The sequence below is a fragment of the Sycon ciliatum genome, chromosome 6, assembly GCF_964019385.1.
Source record: "Sycon ciliatum chromosome 6, ocSycCili1.1, whole genome shotgun sequence".
NCBI classification, from domain to species: domain Eukaryota; kingdom Metazoa; phylum Porifera; class Calcarea; order Leucosolenida; family Sycettidae; genus Sycon; species Sycon ciliatum.
The window spans coordinates 25,740,984-25,759,606 of record NC_088648.1 but is presented as its reverse complement, the minus strand read 5'-3'; the positions used below and the strand labels follow the sequence as shown (position 1 = coordinate 25,759,606).

Sequence of the window (18,623 nt, the reverse complement as noted above, 5' to 3'; positions counted from 1 at the left end):
GTTGAAGTAAGCAATTTCGAGACGGCTTTGATCGTTCCCGTGGAAGACAGGGCCAGACATGGTAGTCAGGATGTCTAAAGTGAACATGTTGCATGTGACGCTGAGTCTGTTACTTTTCATCACCATGCTGGTTGATGCGAACACTGGCCGTCAAGTCTCTAACTCTAATTCAGGTAGGCGATTGTATTGTGACGTTCCAAACTCAACCTTTGTAATGAAACGTGTATTTTGCATCTATTGACCGCAGAGGTTAGGATGTGGAAGTCCCCAGACTGAGCAGCACGAATAGGGCACTCACGCACACATGCACACACGCACGCACGCATGAACTAACGCATGCACGCACGCACACCCTCACGTATGCACGCACTCAAGCACACACGCACTCAAGCACGCACGCTTTCACGCACATACACACAGACCAAGGACGACACAGTTCTTACAATTTCATTCATAGGGCTATCATCTGTTGAACGACTTCTTCAGCATGGATGCGGCGAATGGGATTTTTGAATCATTTTTCAGTCTTTTGGTCACTTGGTGGTGGGTCCGATCTACTGACTTCCCTCCGTTTCATGAGCTGCATCTGCACCTTTCATCTTTGCAGGGCGGTGGGGTTGCTATGGATACGATAAAGACAGTCTAAATGAGTACAGTAAAACCTGTCAAGGCGACCACCTGCCCCAGAAGACCACCTGCCCCAGAAGACCACCTGCCCCAGAAGACCACCTGCCCCAGAAGACCACCTGCCCCAGAAGACCACCTGCCCCAGAAGACCACCTGCCCCAGAAGACCACCTGCCCCAGAAGACCATCTGCCCCAGAAGACCATCTGCCCCAGAAGACCACCTGCCCCAGAAGACCACCTGCCCCAGAAGACCACCTGCCCCAGAAGACCACCTGCCCCAGAAGACCACCTGCCCCAGAAGACCACCTGCCGCAGAAGACCACCTGCCCCAGAAGACCACCTGCCCCAGAAGACCACCTGCCCCAGAAGATCACCTGCCCCAGAAGACCACTGTAAACCAAGACCAAGGCATGCTATGTCCAGTCAAATGACCCTGGATAAGGAGACCACCTGCTAACAGAGACCACATTTTGAAGGTCCCTGGCGCGGTCGTCTTAGACAGGTTTCACTGTATACATGTAACTCGAGCCGTGATTTTTTTCGTTCTTTAGAGATATAATGTACAAATTCGTGCCACAGCATAGGAATACGAGACAGAGAAGCCGAGTACGGTGGTGCAGCAAAGGGAAAGGCAGAGAGCTATTATAGTTCAACTGATGTGAAACTTGGATGTTGAGCCAATAGTAAAAGCAGAAAGGGAAAAGGACATATGGATACGAGTTGGGAGTAACTGTCCCCCACTGTAATATATTATGAAGATACTACATACGGTCAGGAAGTTCAACAACTAGGCACAAACCTGACAGAGTACTGAGACGGTTGTCTAGCGCTTCGTAGATGTGCTGTGCCTACTCGGCTAGGTGTAAGGTTGTCGAGTGTCTCAGCACAGGAGCAGGCAGAGCATTTTGATAGTTGCTCGATTTGAATTTTATAAGTTTGGTTTATGTTCTGTGATACCTCAACTATCCATGGATCCAAGAGGGTGATAACCCTCCGGAGCGTGAACTTGCTTGTGCGGCACAGGCTCGTAGAAGTGCCCAACCACCACCACCACAATCACCACTACCACCCTCATCACCATCACCACCACCACCACAAGGTGACATTAGAGAGGTTCTGCAAAAAGAAAATCCGAACGAAGTTTCGCGACGGTCCTTGCGAAAGTGCATTAGAATTTTCGCACAAACTTTGCGTTCTGCACATTTTCCTAGTTTGCACGCGCCAAGTGCACGTACGCCATGACCCCATCTCATGCAACTTCCTTAACGAAGTTCATTTCGTGTTCCCTGCAAGTTTCGAGTCCAAAGTTGCAAAAGGTTTTGCGAAGTTTCGCATTTCGGACGTAGAGCGACAGTTTTTACGCATTGTCATTTTCCAGAACCTCTCTAATAGGCCAAAATACAGATTGTTTGGACTTTTTTTTTCTCGATGTATTCTTGTTGTCTATGATTTCTTTTGTGCTCACAGGTGGTGGTACATGGCGTACCTGCTCGGGAGGTATCGACCTTCTTGTCGCGGTGAACGCCAGAGAAACCTGGACTGAAGCTGAGGAGCACTGCCAACAGGTTGGCGGACATTTGGCCGTCGTTGATCCAACCACTGTCGGTGCAGCCTGTCTGACTGACATAGTGGCGCTGGGTGACACCAAGGCACACTTCGGCATCACCGCATCTCTGGACGAAAGTTTCCGCTCGCTGCCGGACTATAATAGTCAATCCTCGCAGCTGCGGTTCAGTATCTTTGGAGATAGGTGTGCAGCGGTGTCAGTAACCTCAACTGGTGCAAGAACCATCAGTATGACGAAGTGCAATGGAGAGCCTCGCCTGCCGTACATTTGTCAGCGAAAAGCAGGTGAGATGTCGTGTATCATAATAGAGATGTTCTGCTCTGCAATACAGGATACATTGATCACACTTCACGTATGAAACCCCGTTCTGCTCTGGGTTCATGCAAAGAAATTATGTGTAAGGCCATGGTAAAAATTATCTTTGATTCTCAAGTACTTTTTTTTTACGATTTTTGGCGGCGCACCGATGATTTTTTTATTTCTATGCATGCATATGCGCACATGAAAACGGTCAATGCGAAAGGCATGAATCAGGGAGTAGTAAAATACCGGTAATTTTCTATACTACCTGGCCTGAACAATAAAATAATTCTAATAACCTGTGACGTACATATGTGTGACCCTATCTTTGGAAATAAAAAAAATTGTGGGAAATAAAATAAAAAATCGCTCACTCGCACCGATTTTCACAGGCTCATGACCTGAGAATCAACTTTATTTTTTTACCATGGCCTAATGTGGGCTGGGAATTTCCAAGTCCAAAATTTATAAGGTTTGCACATACGCTTCACACATTGAACGATAAAAATCACAAAAAAATTACAAGCTGCTGCACTTTTGTCATTCATTTATCCTTCCCGCAATTTGAGTTGAGAAATATAACACGGGCCCCTCGAGTGTTCGCAAGTGTGGCTGTAATGTAAGGTGTGTGTTTTCAACACCATGTCCACGTACAATGGAGACAACGGCAGTGTGACGACGCCTGGCTATGCGATGACAGCCCAGTATGGTGGTGAGTGAGTTCACGGAGTGAACGCCCCAGGGGCCTCTAGCCTAACTACCGTACTCGCAGCGCTAGGTTAGAACTGTCACCCTTATTTTCAGTATGCTACATGGTTGTATGTACACTACTCAATCTGCGGACAGCATGCTGTTTCGTTCTTTGTGAACTCATCAGCGCAGCACAGAGGAAATGAGGCCGAACCTGATAGCAATGGAAATATAAATTTCCAATCAGGCCCGAACGTACGTAATTGTCTTTACATGTATGTATTGTAGAGTGCTAGAAACTGCTGCGCAAGTATCAATGATGCCTGCACTACTCTTACGGGGCGCGTAGCAGCGTCATTTTGCACCTTTTTCTCCGTGTGTTAGCACTTAGCATGTCTATTACCTCTAAGCGGGGGATCGCGGTTCTTCATTTCATTCTGTGTGTTTAAAACTGTGATTTCGAATTCGTTCTAGCCATTCATTATGCTAAACCTCCACTGGTGAGACCTTACAATGGTCAAAAACAGCGCTGTATGGAGGAAATATTTATTTGTCAATCTCTACAACCTGGAGTCGTATTGCGTGTTTGATGGTCGGCCATAGAGCACTGGTGGTGGTGGAGGTGAAATTTCTTTGAATATAGACGACACAAATTCACGGTTCGCGTGAGACTCGGCTGGAAACCGAGTTTTCCGCCTCCGTAGCAACACCACCACCCTTCAAGGATCAAGGCGCATACATATAGGCAGCTTAGGGGTAGTCCGTAATTATCGAAAAATTAAAAAATCCGTCCTCGTGCAAAATTGTCTCTGACCCACCCACCCCCCCCCCCATTTTTTTCCCATTAATTTTTTGATCTTTACCGATGCCCAGCTCGAAAATAAGAACTCCTGACCCCATGTTCACTGATTGCACCTACATGTACATGTACATGTACATGTATGTCAAGTACTAGTAGCTAAGTAAAGTGAGTAGGAGGTCTACCGAAGGCCATGCACGTCCTACAATCCCAAAAAAAGTCATGTACCGGTATATCATACTGGTGTTTGCGATCCTACACTACATCTACAACATTCCTTCCAGAGTTTCTATAACATAGTAACGAATGTTATGATGGTTTCTACAGTACGCATTTGTTATAGGGGTGAAACGGTTCGGGTAAGGAACCGGTTTTGGAACCGCCAGCTGAAAAGAATCGGGTACCCGTAGCGTCAAATTTCGAACCGAAACTCGAAAAATCTCGTTCTTGTACAAATACATGGACACGTCAAGTCTACTCAAGATTTTAAATGTCTTACCTTACGATCCCCATTCTTCCAAAGAGTTCTCTGGTCATTATCTTCTTCGCACTTGGACTCTCCGATGTCTCATTCTTGCTCGTAAAAATGTTTTTTCTAAAAAATAATTGTCGCGAACGCATTTTATCGGTCTGGAGAAAAGAGTGCATGGAACCGATACCCGAACCGTGGGAAACAATGCTGGCATTCGGGTACCCGAACATGAAAAACATGGAACCGTTTCACCCCTAATTTGTTATAACCCTTCCTCTTCTCAATCTATATGTTATAATTTTGCAGATATATTCCCAGTAAGCCATGAACGGAGACCCCCTCGACTTAGGCCTCGGCCTTTGGGGAATCCATAAATAAATAAAATAAATAAATAAATACAGTGCACTGCGAGTCAGTGCAACGATCGAGTGCATGAGTCACTGACGAAAAAAAAAAAAAAAAAGTACGAAAAATCAAAAAATTAAATTCCGCCAGCGCTCTTGACCACCCACCCCCTTTCTGCCAGAGGACGGATTTTTTAATTTTTCGAAAAATACGGACGACCCCTGCTTAGAGATAAATGCTCCACGTGTTCTTGATCTACCTTTAGAAGCCGACCCATACTTGAATGTGTAGAATTCTACACATTTCGTTTGCGAAACTTCAACAGGTCGTAACTCAGTCACACCTCGCTCAAATTCAACAATCCAAATATCCAGGTCGAAGGGAAAATAATGATTATTTTCAATGTGATGACTACACCATAGCTCAGTGGTTAGAGCATCGCTGGCTACAAGCGAGGGTCCCTGGTTCGACACCTGGTGGTGACAGTCAATTTTTTCTTCAGCCCTTTCCCGTTTGTGTCTTTCCCTCAAACCAGTGAACGTTTCAATGTGTTGTGTGTATTTCTTCAGGTACGGCACAAATAGATGTCTCACTGGCATGCAACAACAAGGAGTATATCTACCATTCGATTGCGTTTTCAAGGCAGCACGCCGCGGACAGTTGTGAACGTCTTTCTACTGGTGGACGGCTTGCTGACACAACCCAGTCAGACATCAACTGCGTGCAGCGCCTGCTGAACTCGCAACCGCTAGTCAGCCGCGGCTTGGGTGCGATTGAGGTGTTCACGAAGCAAGTCAGCTCATCAATCAGAGGCACCCGTTGCGGGTACTTGAGAGCTTCGACCAAGGCAGTCACATATCGAACCTGTCAGCAAACCAAGCCAGTTGTCTGCGAGAGAGATCCGCTGGGTAGGTCATCATGACATCATCATGACATCATCATGACATCATGTTAAAGTATAAGCAATATCCAGTTTAGAATACGAGGGCCTTTCGGAAAAAGTCCTTTGTTTCCGCATAGTGGGCCAAAAAAGCCGGTCGGTTGCCTTTCTTCCTTTTTTTGCTGATAAATAATTATCTATTCATACAAGAGAGAAAGACCAAGGAACTACAAGTTAAGCTATACTATCCACTAACACCACCAGTTACTAAACAATCAGCTCATGCGATAACATTGCACGACACTGACACTGACTGCAACTGGTGGTGTTAGTGGACAGTATAGCGTAACTTGTAGTTCCTTGGTCTTTCTTTTTTTGTATAAATTAAACCTTGGCTCTCCATCTGAGTCTATTCATGCAAGATCAGATCTTGTGCATAGACATGAATGTAGAGTACATGGAACAGCCCATTGTCACAAGACTGGCAAATTGCGACAAATAATCACGCCAGCAGTTGGTTTTTGCCTAGAACCCAGGAAAGCGGCCGTTGGAGTTACGCTTTTCGCCTCCGCAAAAGCGGTGCAAACGTTTCCTGTGTCACGGACCGCGGCCATACTGGTTACCCAACATTACGGCATACTAGTTATACAGTTTGTTTGAATTTGAAGAGCCGGAATGCAAAACCCACCAAATCCATTTCATTACGTTTCAGATAATGGCCAAGAACAGTTAATCTTATGTGCAATTGGTATCTAAATCCAAATCTGGGTTCCAGTTTTGAAATGGTTCTAGTCAGATTTTGAATATGAAATCTTGCCTGGTAGTGTTAGACCGTTGGGTTACACTGAGCTCAAAATCAGACTTTCTCAAATTTGGCACTTACCGGGTTTTTCATTTTGGACCAATAAACTCTATGGGGAGCCAATTGGCTGGATTCTATACAGGGAGTGGTGTCCATCTAAACTTTGAACTCACAGTTGATTCCAAGTTTGGACTGTGTACAGTGGATTTTGGATTAATGGACTCTATATAGAGGGGTGGACATCATATAGGGGCTGGACGCACTACTTAGTACATGATACAGATAGTGTAAAAACAACAGAAAAAAAATGATAAGGCACCCATTTTGATAATCCAGGGGATGGCCCACGCCTGGTACTGCCACTGTATAAATCATACGTAATGACTGATAAAATGCTACACCTGTGAAGTAAAAGAAAAAAAAGGCCCAACCCTGCCCTGCCAGCTATTTGGGCTTACGGGGGTCGCCATGGCAAATAATAATATTAAAGAACTAAAGACTATAAAATTAATGACGGGAAGTGCCAGCTTTGGCAGCAACTAGGGAGGCAGAAGAAGAGACAGGTGCATGTACAGCGAAACGCACTACTTAGTCCAACATATATTCATGTTGTGGACGAATGGTGTTATTCTCACAGGTGGTGGTACATGGCGTACCTGCTTGGGAGGTATCGACCTTCTTGTGGCTGTGAACGCCAGAGAAACCTGGACTGAAGCTGAGGAGCACTGCCAACAGGCTGGCGGACATCTGGCCATAGCTGATCCTGCCACGGTCGGTGCAGCTTGCCTGGCTGCCGTGAGAGAGTTGGATGGCGCGCAAGCGCACTTCGGCATCACCGCATCTCTGGACGACAGTTTCCGCTCGCTGCCGGACTATAATAGTCGGTCATCGCTACTGCAGTTCGGTAGATTTGGACCTAGGTGTGCAGCCGTGTCAGTTTCGTCCGATGGTTTAAGAACCATACGTCCGAATAGCTGCAGTGGAGAACCACGCCAGCCGTTCATTTGTCAGCGGCATACAGGTGAGATATTATGTACAGTCGACTTCACTAAAAATGAACTCGCACCTGTATAGCGAATTTTGTGATGATATAGCGAACCCCTGTCCATGTCCCTGTTTGAACCCATACAAATTTGACAGTTTTCGTTCGTAGTGAATCAAATCTTGCAGGGTCGCATGCAAACCAAGTGCACTCATACTGTAATTAGGTTTTTCATTTGACCCGACGAGACCATACGACGCTTGCAGACAACAGCATGAACAGTTCACCAGCCACGCTCCACGAAAGCAAGTAGTATTGCTCCTGACAACCTATTTGAAACCTATTTTTTTGCTATTTGACGGCCCTATGGAAGATGGCAACAAATAATTACTCATACTGTTTTGGGCCACTTGCCAGTCATGACTTGCTGCTTGTATAGTGTGAGTGCGTTTGTGTTGTAACAAACTTTGGCTATAAAGAACTACTTCTCCTGCACAATGGTGTTCGTTATATCAGGAGTCGACTGTACCTCCCCCATGTCATTACAAGTGCTGCTTCCCAGGGTGATATTCCAATTCCATTTTCGTCCACTCGAATCAAAGCGATCCGCTTGAGCCAGAGCATAGTCGCCTGTGACCTTGTGGCCCAATGCTTCACAGCACCCATGGTGACGGACTTTGGCATCTTCATCAGGGTTTGAGGCAGACTCGGTCTGTTCACGATTATAGCACATCACAAGACACTGAGCAGGACGCGCGTTCAAATTCAGGTCAGGAAACCTCCTTTTCAAGCACTCCATGCCTCAGCTTGGCAGGCAATGGACACCTACCGTGTGTCCCCAATTATAAGTCCCAACCCATTTCCAGGTCTGAACCAAAATGTTTCAATGCATTCACATAGGTCTAAGGATGGCAATAAACCGATTCAGTTGAAGCATCATTTCACGCAGGTTTTATTGAGATGTCACGAACAAATTCTACGGGAAGTGGTGATGGACAAAGAAATAATTATGATGGCACATCTCAATAAAACCTTCGTGAAATGACGCCTCAGCTGATTTGGTTTATTGCCATCCTTAGACTTTTGTCACCTCGCCGCCTGTTCAAACACTCACATAAGTAGGAGGTTTAGTGTAAAAAGGTGCAACTTACATTCTGGGGAAATACGGTAGCTGTTTGAGGAACACCGTACCATATTTGCAGCGAGATCAGGTCAGCACCTTCTTCCCTTGACAAGCACTTTGTTGGTTTTGTTGGTGCTTTCATGCTTAATGCCTTCGCAGCAACACGCAACACACGTGGCATTTTTAGGAGTTTGTTAACACTCTGTCCGTGCCATCGTCAACTTCAGCAGTTTGAAATTCAAGCGAGATACCAGGATTCTTGTACGCGAGCTTGCAGTCTTGACAAATGCCCAATCAAACGATGTGGGTGGGCACGAACCGCAGAAAAAAGATGAGCTGTTCTGGGGCGGAATAGTGTGGAAAGGGATGAATTTGTTTGTTGGGGGAGAGGGCTCCGCGAGGCACAAACGTTGCAATGGGCGAAGCGACAAATGTAATGAAGCGTAGAAAATATTATAATGTGTTTTTGCCTGCAAAATAGTTCATAATGATGCCATATTTCAGATGCACATTTGCTTTGATGCTTGAGTGGTGAAAGGTCCCACAGACTCCGAAAAGGCCGCCCACTTTAAGGCGGGGGGGGGGGGGGTGGTGGCAGGGGAACCGTAGATCTTTTCTTGCACCAAAATATAATTATGTCATGCATCCTCAGTCAACACATTGGACATGCTCTATGTGCCGTAGAAAATGAAAGTAAGGATTCCAGCAGTTGCTGGGTCTGAAGATAGTGTTGCATACATGCCAACCGTCCAGGGTTTCCTGGGAGAGTCCAGGGAATGGGGTGTGTTGTCCCGGGGTCCAGGGATGTCCTGCGAAAGTCCAGGGATTCAGGTGGAACTTTTATATAGATGTGTTTCTCCTTTTTCAGTATTTCCTCAAACATTTAGATCTGTTTTAAGTACACACAGCACATAATAGCACGTAGTAGACTACAACATATGGAACGGCAACAGATCGCCGGTGTACTGGTAATGAACAGAAATTGTACTTGTGTGCAGTTACAGCTCAATGCAATGCAATGACATCCTTTTTTTTTGGCTTGAGCACCAGTCAAATACATCTGCTAATGATGGATGCGCTAAAACAATTGGTGTTGAGGGGAAAGGGTCAAAATCAAGGGAATTTAGCCTCGTTGTCCAGGGAACTCAAGCCTCCAGGTTTTTTTGTTTTTTTCTTCTCTCTTCGCTACCTTGTCATTGGGAAGAAATTCCCATTTGGATTTTGCAAAGTAAAACAAAGTTAAAAAAAGGAAAGAAAAAAGGTTGGCATGTATGGTTTTGTTATCAGAGAGTTGTTGAAATTTCTGAGGTTCTAATTTTACAAGTGTGACTGTATCCATAAAGGGAGTTGCGCTTCATGGTATATGGGAATGAAGTCGATCATTATAAGCTACCCGCTACACAATGATGTAGAGCAATGCAACCAGCTTATGAAAAAAATGGCCTGTTTCCTTTTTCATTGAAAATATTCTTTTTACAATGTTGTGTTGATTCCCTCAGCCTTGGCACAAAGAACTGTGTCCGTCACATGCAAAAACAAGGAGTATATCTACCATCCGATTGCGTTTTCAAGACAGCATGCCGCAGACACTTGTGAACGTCTTTACACTGGTAGCCAGCTTCCTGACACGACCCAGTCAGACATCAACTGCATGCAGCGCCTGCTGACCTCACAACCGCTAGTCAGCCGTGGCTTGGGCGCAATAGAGGTGTTCACCAAGCAAGTCAGTTCGTCATTCAGAGGCATCCGTTGCGGATACTTGAGAGCTTCGACCAAGGCAGTCACATATCGAACCTGTCAGCAAACCAAGCCAGTTGTCTGCGAGAGAGATTCACTGGGTAGGTCATCATGATGTCATCATGATGTCATGTTAAAACACAAAGTAATTTCCAGTATTAGCATAACAAGGTTGCACGGGAGAAGTCTTCCATTTCGGGTGAAAACAACATCCTAGCTGTTCTGATATCTGACATACTGCAGTGCATCCGTAGTAGGGTCATTGTGTATATACATGTATATTATTATTATCAGTATGCTGCGCACGTGATGACATCCTAGCCTACTAGTTCTCCTCTGCTGGTCATCACCATGTAATGGTCTAATCCTGTTGATTACTCAACGAAGTCGGGCAGGTGAAAAGACCAGTAACATGTACCGTGTTTGCTGGAGTATGACACTTACCTGAGCACAATGCCCCCCCCCCCCCACCTTTGATCAAGGTTTTGGCAATTCAGGGTACAGTCAAACCTCTTTAGGACGAACATCAAGGGACCGATGATATTTTGTTCGCAATAACGGGAGTTCTTCTTATCCATATGTTTTACCCAGTGAATACACAGGGTTTTATCCAATGCAGTTACAAATACTAGTTCTTCTTAGGCAAACATTTGTCTTATCAGTGTTCTTCCTAACCAGGTTTCACTGTATATCCATAGTGTAATGCGCAGCCTAGACCTAGATTTGAGGAAAAAAGGATTTTAAAGGCAGTATTATCGTGAGACCATTGACAAAATTATCATCAAGGTGATCAGTTAAAAAAAAGTACACTTGTATAATGCACGTGCTGCATATGGGTCTCGTACCCGCCTTGCATATGCAGTGTAGCTTGCAGAAGACACCACAAATGCATGGATACGGCTTGTGTAGGTTCAGAAACCCAGAGGCGGCAAACTTGGCAACAGCTTGATACATTGCATTACGCTTCGATGATTGTCTCTTCATATAGCATCATGGTCAATGGGTGGCCAGATAATTATAAAGTATGAATTTGAGTTTCCAGATAATTATTAATAGATTCAAATAGTGATTAAATTTGGAAAGGACTGGGAGAACTTCAAATTCAAAGGATCAGTCGGGGAAGTGAACTGCCTGAAAAGAGAGAAAAAACGCCAGACCCACCAGGACTCGAACCTGGGACCCTGCTTGTCATGAGCAATGCTCTAACCACTGAGCTATGGGACCAGGCTGAACCTAGAAGGCACTGACAAGTTTTTCACTCCAAAGGCAGCTCACAACACGTGCCACACATACTGATGGCACTTGGGTCTTTTTCCCTCCCCCAGGGGACCAACCACGGTCAGTTTCTGGAAACTACCAGAGGTGAAAGAAAGTGATTAAATTTGGAAAGGATCGGGAGAACTTCAAATTCAAAGGATCAGTCGGGGAAGTGAACTGCCTGAAAAGAGAAAAAAACGCCAGACCCACCAGGACTCGAACCTGGGACCCTGCTTGTCATGAGCAATGCTCTAACCACTGAGCTATGGGACCAGGCTGAACCCAGAAGGCGCTGACAAGTTTTTCACTCCGTCCTGGTGGGTCTGGCGTTTTTTTCTCTTTTCAGGCAGTTCACTTCTCCGACTAATCCTTTGAATTTGAAGTTCTCCCAATCCTTTCCAAATTGAATCACTTTCTCTCACCTCTGGTAGTTTCCAGAAACTGACCGTGGTTGGTCCCCTGGGGGAGGGAAAAAGACCCAAGTGCCATCAGTATGTGTGGCACGTGTTGTGAGCTGCCTTTGGAGTGAAAAACTTGTCAGCGCCTTCTAGGTTCAGCCTGGTCCCATAGCTCAGTGGTTAGAGCATTGCTCATGACAAGCAGGGTCCCAGGCTCGAGTCCTGGTGGGTCTGGCGTTTTTTCTCTTTTCAGGCAGTTCACTTCCCCGACTGATCCTTTGAATTTGAAGTTCTCCCAATCCTTTCCAGATTCAAATAGTAATATTATTATTATAGAATCATGAATGGTTGCTATGAGTTTGTAAGGGTGCCATGGCTGATTTCTGTAGAAGCCAATGTCATGGCAAGGCCTATCTTCCATACAGTCTTTCAATAATACCAGGCATTTCTATGGCAAATGACAAATCACACTTATCGTCCCGGCCTGACTTGATCTGAACATGAGAAGTCACCGGACAGACGTGACGGACTTGACCAACAGTTACACTACTTAAAAATAACAATGCTCTTGTTTTTGCATGCGCAAGGTGGCACTGTGTTTTGTATGTTTAATAATAACACTAAACCCAGGCTTACGTGCTGAGAGTGCATTTTGAAACCAGGCTTGTGCTCACTACAGGCTTCTGCATCTATGAGACAAACTTTCACAAGTCGCACAAGTACGGTATTCACTCTTGATGTCTGCATTGCAATGATTTCTTCCCTGCAGATCCGCCATCAACTACTGCCCAGCAGCCACCATCAACTGCCCAGCAGCCATCATCGGCTGTCCAGCAAGTAGCTTCTCAGCAGATGGAGACCAACAAGGAGGCTAACAATACATCCACGGCCCATACAGACAGTCGACTGACACAGCGGCCAACTGCCGCTATTGCCGTAACGTTGCCAGACGTCAGCCAAGCACAGGGCAACATGAGCAGTGTGCTGGTGAACCACGGAGAGCTAGGAGAGACCGGGTCAGGTGCAGGCCAATTCACGCCATGCACCTGGTTGCTGGCGCCATCCATATTAGCCGTTCTGGCTTTATGATGTGTGCTGAGCACTATCAATGTCCAGGCCCGCCGGAACCGGTCCACTTGGTCAGGTTTACGCCGGACAAACTTTGTAGCTACCAACGCTGAGGAGGGCATAATGCCCCCCCCCCTCCCCCCATATTATAAACAAAGCAGGAAAGACTATGGTAGGACCGGATCAATTGAAAACTGCAGTTCCGGCGATCCTGATGTCCCTAAAAAGCGGTAAAAATGCTTCTAACAATTTGCCTATTCACTATAGTATTAATTTTAGTCATAAGTTGACTAGCCTCTGTATTAGAGAGGTTAAGATGCACGTTATTTCCGACGTGACGCGAAAGTTCAGCTCGCGTTTATTTGCTCGCACGTCGAAAAATCAACGCGAGCCACCTGCTGCTCACGTCGAAATTTGGAGTTTTACGCCAAGTTCGACGTGAAATTGCGCGTCTTGTCGGAAATAACGTGCATCTTAACCTCTCTATTTATGACTTTCTCTTCAATTTTAATTTTTCAATCATTCCGGACCCGGCGACGAGAAGACAATAACAGTCGGGTTACTGTAACAGTGTACTATAAGTATTATTACTATGGCGATAACAAGTATGAGTGAAGCGGACATTAGGCAAAGAACAAAGAGAATACGGTACGTTGAAACTTGGCGTTCCTAATCGATTTTCTTGAGACTATCGACATCAGTGAAAGTCATCTCACACTCTTCGCACCTAGCATCCACACACGCATACATTCACATACACCTACACCCGGACACAGTTACTCACGCTATCACATTCACCTGCTTCCACGCTATTCCAAGCATATTTCCGGATATCTCAAGAGAATGCAAGGCATAACATTGTTCATAACACATCAAGGAGAGAAGTATGTTAGTTTAAACGAGTCCGGAATGAATACTTCAAGTAGTATAATTGTGAACCTCATGAAGGCAATTTGCCGAAACATTGTGTAATTGTGTTAATGATTGTGAAATGAGTTGAATTATTGCAGTGTTAATGGAAGCGAGCGTGTGGGCTCTACTCTTAACTATTTATGAAACTGCAGGAAGCCTCCCCACTTTTACTCACCTTTATACTTACCACAATCCTCTAGACATAGAAGTTAGTTTGCTTCCCCGCATAGCTTCTGTTGTGAGACGACTTTTCCCTGATGATAGTCTCAAGGAAATCGATTAGGAACGCTAAGTTTCCACGTACTGTAATTTCACAAATTTTCGGTGTACTTTTATTTTCGGTACTTTCGGTGCGTCTGTTTCATACCTAAAATTTCAATACACCGAACAAACACTAACACACATAAACCAATAGGGAACTGCTCTCTCTGTACCGAAAATTTCCGTTCACCTAACCTAGCCTGTTGCCCTCATACCGAAAATATTGAGCACCGAAAATTTCTGAAATTGGAGTATTCCCTTTGTTCTTTGCCTAACGTCCGCTTGACTTACATGTACATTCTCTTGGGATATCCGGAAATATACTTGGAATAGCAATAAAGAGAATAAATGATGCCGTCATCACCACACAACAACGGAGTCCGATGTAGTTGACATGAAACTCGATTTTGGAGAACCTTCATGACTTCGTTGTTGTGGGGTGATGATGGTAGAATCTACATTGTACATGATTGTATCCTAGTGCATGTACATGTATTTTGTACAAAAGAAAAACGGAACTACAAGTTACGCAATAATGTCCACGAACACCACCATTTACTAAACAATCAGCTCATGCGATAACATTGCACGACACTGACCGACGGTACTGACGTTCTACAACTACATAACAAAAAATGTAACTGGCTAGCAGCCCTAGCACATTGTGGATGCGCACTCCAACAGCTTCAGTTACATGTACAGTTGTAGAACGTCACTAGTGCCGTCGGTCAGTGTTGTGCAATGTCATCGCATGAGCTGATTGTTTAGTAACTGGCGGTGTTTAGAATACTGTAGTGGACATTATTGCGTAACTTGTAGTTCCTTGGTCCCTTTTCTTTCGTGTAAACTAATCTTTTGCTCTCCATCCGAGTCCATTCTTGCACATGTATTTTGTTTTTATCTATTAAATTTTAATTTTAATGGATCCACAAGACAAGAACATTGTCTACACAAAGCTCACTTTCAAATCGCAATATCCGAAACCCATGCCATGATGAAATTCTCTGTACAGATGAACTGGAGTGCAATGCACAATGAACTGGAGTGCAATGCACAATGTACTCAAAAGTTCGAAGTACTCTAATTTCACAAATTTTCGGTGTACTTTTATTTTCGGTACTTTCGGTGCATCTGCTTCATATCTAAAATTTCAATACACCGAACAAACACTAACACACATACATGTAATCCAATAGGGAACAGCTTCCCTAGCCCTGTACCGAAAATTTCTGTTCACCTAACCTGGCCTTTTGCCCTCATACCGAAAATATTGAGCACCTAAAATTTCTGAAATTGGAGTGACATGTACATGTACATGTACTTACATGTATAGACGTGCTCAATGAAATCCGATCAAGCAAGTCAATTAGGGCTGAAAGAAACGATCGTGGATTTGAACGTATCGATTACTCTTTGGCTTAACGAATGATTTTAATCGATTACAATCATTAGCAAATAGTGTATAGGCTTTCCCCAAATCGGCCAGCCGAAACATTCGCCGAAAACGAGATTTATCGAAAAATCGCTAAGCTTTCCGCGGATTATTAAGGGTTCCTTTGAGAATCGCCGAAAATCTACAGCAAATGTTGTTTGTTGCAAAGTGCGTTTATAATAATTATCAGGAACGAATGATGTTGCTGCTAGCATGACCGCTGGAGCTCTCTACTTCAGTACGTGTAGCACTAGTGCGTCGATGGCGTGTGACTCGTGTCCTTTGACCTCCTCTCAAACAACAATTAGCCATTAATAGGAAGATTATTACTGGTAAAATACTACACTACAACGTACAACGTACAGTTGTGGCCAGTTCTATCTAGCAGAGCTGTACATGTACATGTACATGTATTTCCAATATCTCACCAATTTTTAAGCCAATATGCCAACAATTCTTTTAGCCGATTTTCCAATATATTCCAATTTTGCAGCTGATTTCGCAGCCGGATCTTATTTTGCAGCCGAATCTGATGTATTTTTGAGCTAAGCGAAAAGCAAGCGAAAAGCCGAATACATGCGAAAGAGGCGATTTGGGGAAAGCCTAAAAGTGTCAGGAGTTTGTGCAAAACTACTCTGTTTCCACAAGCTTTGTCTTCATAATACCAACAAGTCTGTATTAGTGAAAGGATAGCTACGAAACATGGCGGTTTTGAAGCCAATTGAACCTCACAACATGAACCACACCCCTGACAACTGCATACTCACAGCGGAAACGCATTCAGACTTCACACAAACGTAACGATTACCGGTACTTCAGGGCGCCGGTAGTTGATTGTATTGATCGGAATTATCGATCGTTTACCGAGCAATTGGTATAATCGTTGCAGCCCTAAAGTCAATGTCACCCTGGTCTAGCCCTATGCGGATAATGTCGGAAGAAAGATACATCTAGGCAGAATTTGGTAATTTTCTGCTATGCGCCTTGCATGTTTTGCATGTGGATAAAGAAATTCATCAGAATTCAGGGAGGTGCCCGCCATAAGTTTTGTTCGGTTCTGCCAATTTCTCTGCTTTTCGAGCAGAATCTGCCAAGTTTGTTCGAGCATTTTCCGCAAAGAGCTATCCTGGCCGCCGTGCAGTCATTGTAATGAACACTGCCTGAGATGTGACTGAAGTGGCGGCGGGCGCAAACCAACTTGACTCACGCTGATCCGATTTCCACGAGCAGGACTGTACATAATAATTATTATAAGACTACAGAAACACACGTACGGTGGACTCTGTCACTCATCATACCAAGGGATTTTCTCCTGCACCTCTCCCAGTGCCATGCAAGTGTGATCTCCAGCCTGAGTCCAGGAGCGAAATCTAGCACCCACCTTTCGTGCTAGTGCCGTAGTGGCAGTGCCGCTGTTGGTACCGGCCCACTAGTACTGGGTGTCTGTGCCTGTCATGACTAGACTAGGCTGCATAGTTCTGCGTTCCTGACCAAAAAAGGTGACAAAATACCCTATGGAAAACCTACATGACTGTATCACTGCAGTCTTTATCCTTTTCTTCTTAATTAAAAGTGTCATCAAGCCGCGTATAGCCGTATCTCCGACAGTTTCCACATTGTACTTTTGTACTAAAGCTACAAGTCTACATCGTCGTCATTATAACTATGAGGCAAGCCTGCCCGTTTGATTTTTCGATGTTAAAGATCACAAATAACAACAGCAACACAGTGCGACAACTCTCCCAAGGCGTTACATGTAACCGTTAGCTCTCTAGTCTAGAGCCTGGTATAAGTAGCGCTCCTACATGTACACAGTACAGTCTTCGCGCCCAACACCTTTTACGTATTAAGTTTTAGGCTTTTAGTGGGTGTAAAGGGTGACGACAAGTTTGCAACGTGACAGGCGCACAGCATGTCTTCTCGCATGTATTGAAACGATTAAATGCCACGCACAAACACACCACACCACCATATACGCCCGTACCCGTCGCGAGAGAAGCACACGTACACAACTAAGACTAAGAGTACATAACCACGGGGGTTATGACAACTTACTTATGTACTCTTGCTAATACAGCTACCAATCTCTCTTGTGTACTTCTTTGATCTTGCTAATACAAACTACTATTATTTTATATGTATTACATTACCTATGGATGGCACTCCATCTATGACAGCCTACTCCTGGCTGAGCAGGCCGGGGGATCCGGAGGTAGGGTGATACTTCAAAAACGTCCACAAAACTGGGAGATCTTCCCGGGGATTTAGCACCTCCGGATATTGCAAGGAACACGTCGACCTGTAAAGGCTTTCTCACAGCCATCGCTAGCATCTCCACACCATCACCTGGCCAAGTTGGCATCCCCTCCCCCCGCCAGGGGTATCGACGAAAGCTAACACCGCTCTCAACAAGCGAAAATACAGTGGGGCAAAATGGATTAACCCTTTGTGGGTCTTACTCAACGTATGTGAGGGGTGGTCACGCAAACACGCGTACAAACAACGAGCCATAACTCGAGTTCTGTGAGTTGTAGGTATGGGTAAACTATATATTTTCAAAATCTGTATGCCTGGACGAGTCCAGAAAACACAAATATGACTATGTCCAGGCAAGGGTATGACCCGTGGTAGCCCTTCAAGTTGAGAGAAAATACAATTGCGAACAAAAAAAACACAAAAATCACAGCACGAAGTGCATACCAAGTTCGTGATGGAGCTGAAGTCCTATGATAAACAATCAGGTAAGCGCTACGTCTTGGTGAAGAATATAATTATGCTCCTAATTCCGTCCTTGAACTCCAAAACCTCGCCATCGGCGATGCACCAGCAGCAATAGTTCCACAATATCACAATGTTGGTTCGTTCACCTCAGCGCCGCTCGCGTCAGATTCACTCTCGCTCAGATGAGTACTCAGGCGCGATGTCACGCGTGCCGTGATTCTCACGGCCAGGCGAATCAGCTGATCGCACC

At 44.9% G+C, this 18,623-nt stretch overlaps 1 protein-coding gene across 1 annotated transcript; it reads left to right on the top strand.

Moving 5' to 3' along the window:
- Positions 1–70: 70 nt before the first annotated feature.
- LOC135820163 (uncharacterized) lies at positions 71–13,334 on the top strand. Its single transcript, XM_065333476.1, has 6 exons — positions 71–173; positions 2,095–2,478; positions 5,370–5,708; positions 7,120–7,503; positions 10,087–10,425; positions 12,749–13,334. The coding sequence occupies exons 1-6, from the start codon at positions 71–73 to the stop codon at positions 13,066–13,068; spliced, it is 1,869 nt and encodes a 622-aa protein (XP_065189548.1). The 3' UTR covers positions 13,069–13,334.
- Positions 13,335–18,623: the final 5,289 nt, after the last annotated feature.

Coding starts and splice junctions, on each gene's coding strand:
- LOC135820163 (XM_065333476.1), top strand. CDS start 71: ATGTCTAAAGTGAACATGTTGCATGTGACGCTGAGTCTGTTACTTTTC. Junction 174..2,094: donor AGTCTCTAACTCTAATTCAG/GTAGGCGATTGT, acceptor TTGTGCTCACAG/GTGGTGGTACATGGCGTACC. Junction 10,426..12,748: donor CTGCGAGAGAGATTCACTGG/GTAGGTCATCAT, acceptor TCTTCCCTGCAG/ATCCGCCATCAACTACTGCC.